General features: G+C 36.5%; 1 protein-coding gene across 4 annotated transcripts in view; it reads right to left on the bottom strand.

Moving 5' to 3' along the window:
* Nucleotides 1–2250: 2250 nt before the first annotated feature.
* The window catches only part of ITCH (itchy E3 ubiquitin protein ligase), a 110254-nt gene continuing 102681 nt past the window's right edge, over nucleotides 2251–9823 (bottom strand). For all 4 annotated transcript variants that reach the window (XM_008149714.3, XM_054723631.1, XM_054723632.1 and 1 more), the window contains 3 exons: nucleotides 8547–8643; nucleotides 6926–6998; nucleotides 2251–4507 (listed from right to left, as the gene is read on the bottom strand). In XM_008149714.3, the coding sequence (XP_008147936.1) occupies nucleotides 4408–4507; nucleotides 6926–6998; nucleotides 8547–8643 (270 nt within the window). In that variant the 3' untranslated portion in view covers nucleotides 2251–4407. The remainder of the gene's footprint in view (nucleotides 4508–6925; nucleotides 6999–8546; nucleotides 8644–9823) is intronic.

The following is a 9823-nucleotide window of genomic DNA, read 5'->3' as shown; positions in this document are numbered from 1 at the left end:
AAGGGCTGCAGATTGGACCTCAAAACATCCCAGAAAATAAGCACACAAGGGTTCATCACCATCTTACATATATGGAGAACCAGGCTAAGGGGTGAAAGGATTTAACAAGATCACAATCACAGAAGCAAAACAGAAACTGGCCAATCGTTCATAGGACTGGAGCCAGAATGAGAGGGAAGGAGTTAAGAGATAGTTGTTGGCTTTGAGTGGCAGGTTTAAGAGTTTTGGAGTTTATTCTGTGGTAATGGAGGAATCACTAAGATTTTAAGCACGGAAGAAGCATGAGACCGAGGTCTCCCACAGACCATTCTTAGGCAGCACAGATGGATTGGAAGGGAGAGAATGGAAGCAATGACAGGTTGCTACACTCAACCAGGGTAGGAGTAAAGATGTGGGCTGTGGCAATGGAGGCAGCTCTAAGAGAAATGATTCAAGTTTTGGAGATGGACCTGATAGGATTTGGAAACCAATTAGATGGAACAGCTGAGTAAGTGATAGAAGACTCCAAGAATTGCAGTTTGTGAGTAGCAATACAGCAAAAACGTTTAACCATGCAATCTTTGGAATCAGGTCTGGATTCGTTTGCCCTCTTGCCACTTAATAGCGGTGGACACTTCAAGTTAATGACTTTTGAGTATTTATTTTCTTATCTGTAAAATACAGGTGATTATCCCTCTCTGAGAATGACTAGGATGACTAAATGACTGCATGTAGCAAGCATATCTATGTTTGGGACATAGAAATAAGTGTTGACAGTTGTCCTGAGACTAAGTGAATATAGGCATGGTATTGATCGCTAGGACAGGGAAGACAAATAAAAAGCAGGTCTGAATCAGAAGTGAAGAAAAATAACAGTATGGCTGTTTTCAGTGATCTGTAGGTTTGACTGCAAATTCTCAACATCCTTACCTGTGGGATGCCTTGAGGAAATCCTCTTGCCCACAGCATCTTTGCTTAATGGGAACCTGTTCCTAAGAGACTAACACTGTCTGGGATCTCTACTGAAGATCCTCCTCTCCTTGCCAACCACAAAAATTCCCCTGAATCCCACCCCCAAATGTCCTGACCACAAAGAAGCCCTAAAGACACATAGGAATTGACAAGTGAAATGGGTTAGGAGTGACAGCAGTATCTGTTCTGGTGTTATACAATCTGACACTTCCTAAAAAGTTAGGAAAATAGCCAGTCAACCACAGCTGAGTCCCAGTTTGATTCTTTGTAGGATTTGGGGCTGGTGAGCCAATGGTCAGTAAGAGCAATTATTTCCCCAAGGAAGATTTCCTCAAGCTGTGGGGGACACCTCTTCCCCCTTTTTATTAGTCACAGTGAAGCTAGAGTTTTCTAGCTGCTTATATTGGGCAGATTAAACAGGAGAGGGTGTACTTCTCAGAACCTGCCCTTTCTGTCCACCAGTCAGATCAGCATATTAAGAAATTCCACATCCTTACCTATAGGGTACCTTGAGGAAACCCTCTTGCCTTAGCCTCTCTCCCCTGGTTCTACTTTTATTTTTATAGTTTTAGTCTGCACGGAGGATGTTTTTACTAATTTTTAGAGGAAGAGAGAGAAAGAAACATTGATTTGAGAAAGAAACGTTGAATGGCTGCCTCCTGCCTGCACCTGCACTGGGGATTGAACCCAAAACCCTTGGGTGTATGGGACCATGCTCCAACCAACTGAGCTACCCAGCCAGGGCCACTGGTTCTATTTTAAGCAAGAGATTGATCACCTCGTTTCCCAGTAAGAAAAGGTGAAGCTAATGAGCAGGACAGCTTATTGAGAACAGTTTTTTTTAAAAAAATATTTTTATTCATTTCAGAGGGAGATATAGAAACACCAATGATGAGAGAGAATCATCGACTGGCTGCCTCCTTCATACCTTCTACCGGGTATGTGCCCTGACTGGGAATCAAGGAGAATCAAACCGTGACCTCCTGGTTTATAGGTCAACGCTCACCCACTGAACCAGAGTCAAAGATCAGCCAGTCTTGATAACTAGCTGGTGTTTCTCTACTCAGCACCATGGCTGGGGTCCTGACTTAGATGTTTTCATCTTGGTTCTCTTTACAATAGGTACCAAATCCATTATCACCTCAGTGGGTCTTTATAGTTTTATTTTTCTACCTACTCCGCAGAACAGACAGGCTGTAACCTGGCCACTTACAAAAACAGTCAGAAATCTGGAAGATCTGGTCTTTTATGCAGGTAGGGAAAACCTTCTTGCTCAAGACTAACAGAAAAATGTGCAAATGAAAGACCAAAAATCTTTAATTATAAAGTTACATCTTTTAAGGAAATGCAAGTGAGGCAGCCCCCTGAAGGGCCTTTATTAAGAGCACTTGACTCCCTGTGATATTTGTAGAGTTACCTGAGTATTTGAAATTACAGTTCAAGAAAAAAAAAAAAAAAAGGAATGCCAATACAGTTATATACAATCCAGTGGTGCTATTTCATTTTTAGTTAATGAAAGTATAGCATATATACAAATTATTTTGTAAATAATCCTAAAAGGAAAACAAAACAAAAAAAGGGGGCTGGAGATACCAACAATATTAAATAGAAGTAGTTAACCTTAGGAGTTTTGAAGGATGGAGTTACATCCAAACCAATGAAGGATATAAATATAGCGAAGTCTAATTCCACGAGGCATCCCTGATAACATTTTGGATTATTAATGACATAAATAAAAAGGGGCAGAGTGGGCTTGACTGAAATAGCTTATTTAGCATGAGACCTTTGTGGGGAGGTGAATCATATTTCACTTGACATTAGTATGTCAATCTTGGTGAAAAAGTAGTACCTCAATCTTAAATAGAGTTATTGTAAGTCTTATAAAATTAGATTCTTCTGCACGATATGAGATCATAAAAGACAGAGTAGGAATTCATTATTATGAGTGGCTAGATCAGTTTTAAAGCACTCTATTTGATTAAACAAGTGAGGTCCTTCCCTACTCCCTAGGCTGTGAAATGCTGCTTTCCCCAACCTCCCAAAAGAGCAGAAGAATAAGGCAATTTGCTCATTTTACTTTGTTTTTATTTCAACATAACATGCAGTAAAAAAAAAAAAATTTTTTTTAACAGAATTTATTGGCATTTACAATGCTCACAAAGAAAAAGGACTCTAAAAGCAATTTAGTTCAGATTTAAGAAATTGCTCTAATTAAACACTTACAATAAATCTATTTCCAAATGTTCAGCTTATTCCAAAATTTAAGATAGTATTTGGAGATATTTATGTCTGCTATTTGCAGTATTTTTTATAAAACCTCTTATTCTTGGGATATCCAGCCCCCATTTTCCTAACACAGCAGGGAAGACATATACATGTGGCCACTTAAATTAAAGGAAGAAATGGAGTAAGGGAGATCTCAGGTTGCAAAAATATATACAAGCATTTACCTTTTCCAGAACTAAATGTTTTCTCCATAAAAATATTAAATAGCCAAGCCCTATAGAACTAGGGCCAGGACTACTTAAAATATAACTATTCTGTATTTTAAAAATATAGGGCAGAAAGCCTTTTGGGTGATATTTATACATTTTCACACAATATTTCTAGGTCCCTAAATGAATAATCAAGCATTATGTAGAATCAGAAAAGTCTACTTTCTTACATTATCTCTTAATTTAATCTCATAAATCTCTAGTAAATATTGCAGGTAACTACATTTCAATATGAGAATTCATCTCTATGGGAAGTCTTTATAGAGGCTTAATTAATTTTCATAGCCATATATTACCAAAGTTCAGGCTTATGTAATGGATGGGTAGTTGGCAGACATTCGCTCTGTAAGACAAAGCAATAGCATTTTTTCCCCCTACCAACAAAAAGGCAGAGAGTCTTGACTTTGGGGGAAAAAAACCTAGGGGTTTAGAGACCATACTACATATATTTCCTGGCATATGTGGAATAAAAAACAAAATAAATGTAGGGTTGGGGAAAGCCTAATCTCCCCCTTCATACTGACAATTTCTGAATGAGGCAATCCTTTCATTCACATAAAATCTGCTTCAGGATGGCAGTGTTTTAGAGTACAGATACATGAGTTTAAAATGTTTTTGTTACTGTTCTAGGATGTAAAAGGAAGAGTGAGACTTTTGATACACATATACATAATTAAGGAAACAATCTAGTGGAATAAGACAAGTCAGATTTCAATGATGTGTTAAATCTCATGTTAAGATTTTGACTAGTCATTTGCAGATCCGATTTCTGGAAATGTTGAATAAAAGTCCAGAATCACTGGTAAATAAATCTCAATGATAACATTAATTTACTTATACTCAGATAATGCTCTAAACAGTCACAGTCCAATTTTACAACAAGATGTGCAACAAGCAGAGAAGGAAAAGGACAAACATTGCAAGTAAGTTCTTGTCCTTCCGTGGTGCAAATTTCCAGAAGTTACTCTTGTCCAAATCCTTCTGTTTCTTCAATGGCAAATAACAGCTTTTCCTTCAGTTGCTCATAGCTCTTATAGGGTGGTAGGTCCAGGCGGTTAAAACTAAAAGGAAGAATTGTTAGTATGAGAAAAAAATTATACAAAGAAACGAATGGGCAGTGTAGTATATAACAAAGCTGGTTTTTAAAGTCAGGCAAAACTGGTTTAAGTCCCAGATCTATCCCTGGGCCTTTGACTAAGTGCTATTACGTTTTTGAGTCTTGGTTTCCACTTTGGTAAAATAGGAAAAACAGTATTTATCTCTCAGGATAGAATGAAGAAGAAACAAGCACATACATAGCACAGTGCCTGGTGCTCAGCAGGTATTCAGTAAAACGTTGGTCTTCTCTTGCTCCCCCACCTACCCTAATCTAGATCAATGGTCAGCAAACTTTTTCTGTAAAGGGCTAGATAGTAAATATTTTAGGCTTTGTAGGCCATAGGTCTCTTATCAAAAGGTTTTAAATAATAAAAAAAAAAAGGTTTTAAATTTACCACTTGAAGAAATAATGTTCTGCTCTAATATCTAATACTCTGCTCCTATTGAATGAACATCTCTGTCCTATTCTTAGCTGTTGAGTTTTTAAAGGGCATCTTCTAATTTTGGGCTGTATTATCATCACTTTCACAAGGTAACAAGTAGTGAAGCTGCTCTGAAGCCTTAGCCCTCTGCCATATTTTTAGGACAAGGCCTAAATGTTTGGCAAAAGAAGAAATAATACTATCCACAAAGGAAAAATAAATTTACAATTATTACTTTTGTTAGTTCTTACAAATGGAAATATGGAACTTAAAACATAATGAGGCTGGTTCTCATGTGTGACTGAGATAAGCTGTTCACAACAGTGTAATGGCACAGTCTGTTCTAGGTTTCGAAATAAAAAAGAAAGGGACAAGAGGTCAATTCAAAACACATGTACAAGATAAGTATACAAAAATAAATTGTATTTCTATACACTAGCAATAAAAAAATATCTAAAATGAAAGTACAAAAACAATCCCATTCATACTAGCTTCAAAAAAAAGGACAAAATATATGGTAGTTCGGCCAACGTGGCTCAGTGGTTGACCGTTGACCTGTAGGCCAGGAGGTCATGGTTTGATACCTGGTCAGGACACATGCCTGGTTGCAGGCTTGGGTTGTGGGCTCAATCCCATGTGGGGTGTGCAGGAGGCAGCCAATCAATGATTCTCTCTCATCACTGATGTTTCTCTCTCTCCCTCTCCCTTCCTCTCTGAAATCAATAAAATAATAATAATATATATGTACATATATATGTATACATATATACATATGTATACACATACATACATATATATATGTATACACACACACACACACATATACACACACACATATTTTTTAAAGAATAAAATACTTAAGAAATTTAACAGAAGAAATGCAAGGCTGTGTAATGGAAAAATATAAAACATTGTTGAAATAAATTTAAAAAAACCTAAATAAAGAGTCTTGAAAGATATCCCATCCATGTGCATTGATAGGAAGACAAAATATTGTTAAGATGGCAATATTTCCCCAAACTGACCTACAAATTCAAAGTGATTTGTATCAAAATCCCAGCTGACCTCTTTGCTGAAATGGACAAGCTGATCCTAAAATTCACATGAAAATCCAAAGGACCCAGAATAGCCAAAACAATCTTGAAAATATTGGAAGACATATATTTCCTAAATTCAAAACTTACTACAAAGCTATAGTAATCAAGACAATGTGGTACTGCCATTATGGATATACATATGGATCAATGGAAATAGAATTGAGAATCCAGAAATAAGCCAGTGTATTTATCACCAATTGATTTTCAACAAATGGGTCAAGTTGTTATTTTTTAAAAACCACACATATGTGTATGAAAATGTAAAGGAACAAACAATAAAACAATTTAAAAAGGGCAGATGGGGAAAAAAAGGAATATCCATCAAAGTCCACATATAACCACAGAAATGTCTCACAAAATAAAGTCCAAGTATTGCTGAGCTTTAGGTCGAATTCCAACATATATTTTAGTTAAGATTACAGTTGGTTTTTAGTTTTGTACATTTTTGAAAATGTGGTTTAACGGCATTTATGAGAAAATATTTCTGATCACTATATTAGAAAGTAGCTCTCCCAACAGCTATCTAGAATTGATTTCTTCCTGTGCCGTCAAAGAAAAGTTAAAAGTTTTCTAACTATCACATTTAAAAAACAACTCAGAGGTGGGAAAAGGGATTGACTGGAAATGGGCTAATTGGGGGTGATGAAAATACGTTAATACTGGATTGTAGTGATGGTTACTAGTCTGTAAATCTACTAAATATCATTGAATAAAATGGCTAAGTGTTTTAGTAAATTATGCCTCAAAAAAGCTGTTAAGAATAATTCAATACAATGGGGAAATATTTCATTTCTAATAGGCTTTAATATCTACAGAACAACTGGAAAAAGCTGTTTTCTCTACTTTTTCTGATTTTACTTACCAGGTATGACTTCTGGGTAACCAATTTTCTTTCCCAACTTTTTCAATGCAGAATTTTTGAGGTCCATTGCTCCCTAAAACACAGTGAAACCATCAACAGTTTAATAATATAATAGTTCTCAAATTATGATCCCCAATGTAGCAGCATCATTATCAGCATCACCAAAGAAACTGTTAGAATCACAAAACTACAGAACCTATCCCAAGCCTACTAAATTGAATAAAAAATTTGGGGGGAGAGGCTCAGAAATATAGGGTGTCCCAAAAAGATGTGCATAAGTACAAGAGTCCCCACCCCTGAATATTTTCTACTTGGTTGTCTGGCAATCACCTTAATTAAACTCAGCAGACTCTAAGCAACTCATTATCCTCCCTAACACTTCCAAACCATGTTCTCTACATGCCACAGTTTCTCCATTTCTCCATATTTTATAACGTATTATCTTTGACATTCTTTCTTCTTATCTCATCTTTTAATTGAGTACAGTTTCCACTTTTGGGACTTCTCTAGCATTTATCTTCTCTTTTCCATCTCTACTTTCATCTCCTAAGATCAGTTTCTCATCATTGCTCCAATACTTTCTTCCTACCTCCAGGCTCTTCCCTTTTTCTTTTTTAAAGAATAGTTAATATATTTTTAAAAAAATACTTTTTATTGATTTCAAAGAAAAGGGGAGAGGAAAAGACAGAAATATCGATGAAAGAGAATTATTGATCAGATGCCTGCTGCACACTGCCTACTGGGGATTGAGCCCACAATTCTGGTAGGGAATCAAACCCGTGACCTCCTGGTTCATAAGTTGACACTCAACCATTGATCCACACCAGCTAGGGCTCTCCCTATCTTTTCCTGCATGCTCTGCTTTTTCATCAAATCTTCCTAAAATGAGGTTTCAGCAAGTTTCCTCTCTTCAAAAAGTTCCCATAACTCCCAATACCCTTAGAGTAATGTCCAAATTTTTTAGTCTGGCTTTTAAAGGCATTTAAACTGGTTCCACACTATACCTAAAACTGCGTAGTTCTTTTAATTCTGACCCTTTGCTTCAGCTGAGGCACACTTAGGGATCACAACTTCTCTTCTATCCTCCTATGGTACTTGACATAACATTGGTGTTAAAGGAAGACTTGAAACTACTTTATTATTTAGTTGCAAAATAAATATTCGCATGGTTATTCATTTCAAAACAACACAATCAGTGACTACTATGTGGTAAGTACTGTGCTTGGTGCCAGAAATAAAAAGATGAAGATATGGACCTATATCTTAAGGAGTTCCAGGTATAACAGGGAAGAGTGGTAAACACATTATTAAAAATATAGTATAATACAATCAACAGTGCCTGGCTCGTAGGAGACACAAAAATGTTTGCCAAATGACTGAATGAACAAACAGAGTTACAAATAGAAGACTGCTATCCTAAGTTAAAATGTGGGGTCTAGTTGAAGGGTTTAAAATGTCCAGGTAAGAATTACAAAGTGATTTAAAAGTTTAGACAAATCCAGGTTAACTATTACTATTTAAGAAAATGGCTACACTTTTTATTTCTGATAAGTTGTATACACAATGATGTAACAGCAGTGTCATAATTTTTTCTATAGGAAAAGTAATCCTATATACATACCCATGAGGTCAGCAAATCCTCCAACTGGTAATCGGCAGGTTCCAGTAACAAACTGTAGAAGTCTCATTCTCTTCTCATTATCAATTTCTTTAACAAACTGTTAAAAGCACATTTAAAGAGAAATATAGGTCATATGTAATGTTTAACATAATAAACAAGAAAAATATTTTTTTAAAAATGTGTTATTGATTTTAGAGAGGAAGGGGGAGGGATAGAAATATCAACCAGCTGCCTCCTACATGCCCCTATTGGGGATCAAGCCTGTAACCTGGGCATGTGCCCTGACTGGGAATCGCAAGAAAACGCTCAAATGAACTCCCAGTGTCAGTCAGATGCATGAGATAATAATGACTGTATCCACTACTGTGGATGGAGGACCTTCTCTATGTTTGTCAAAGCCCCACTAACCTTCCCCTCTGTAAATCTTAGGACCACATCCTTCGGGGAGACAGAAAAAGAGGGCCCCTTGAGCCCAAGAGCTCCCTACTCATGTAGTTTCAAGATCAGTTCTAGGGCAGCATCTCCTTTCCCACCCACATCTGCCTGCCCTATAGGATATTCATTACATAGGACACAGAGCTTGAGGCAGTATAGATTTTTGAATTTATGAACAAATGAAATCAAAATCACAGAATTCTAATCTTGATGTTCCCTAATAACCTCCTTTTTTCAATGTTCTTTAGGTTTGAAGGTATAGCTAAGTGCTACCAGAATTATATGGCTTTTAACTCCTATATAATAACTCTGATTAAAAGCAGTAGGTTTCTGGAGGGTGCTTTCATCTTGTAGCACAGGTGTTTTGGCTCAACCAAGTATTTTTTTGGTAAAGAATAATTTTTATCTGCCTTGGCCTGTGTGGCTCAGTTGAACATTGTCCTGTGCACCAAAAGGTTGCTGGTTTGATCCTTGGTCAGGGTGCGCCGGGGAGGCAACTGATAGATGTTTCTCACATCGATGTTTCTCTCTCCCCATGTCCCTTGCTCTAAAAATCATTAAAAACATGTTTTTCAAAAAAGGATAAATAGCTTGTACTACTTATCAAGTGTTTTATAATCTGAATCCTGTATGTTACAGAAGCTCAGTTCATCTGCGTTTCTTATATGACTAAGTGAATATCAGAAATTAAAAAAAAATTTTAATTTCTTTATTGATTAAGTTATTACATATTTGTCCTCATCCCCCCATTCCCATCCCACACCCCTCCCCATGCATGCCCCCACCCCCCTAAAATTTTTTTTTTTAATTTTAAATGTTTTTTATTGATTTTAGAGAGAGGA

Source organism: Eptesicus fuscus, chromosome 12, assembly GCF_027574615.1.
Source record: "Eptesicus fuscus isolate TK198812 chromosome 12, DD_ASM_mEF_20220401, whole genome shotgun sequence".
Lineage (NCBI taxonomy): Eukaryota > Metazoa > Chordata > Mammalia > Chiroptera > Vespertilionidae > Eptesicus > Eptesicus fuscus.
Note: the sequence above shows the minus strand (reverse complement) of the source record. Positions and strands in the feature narration are given on the sequence as shown.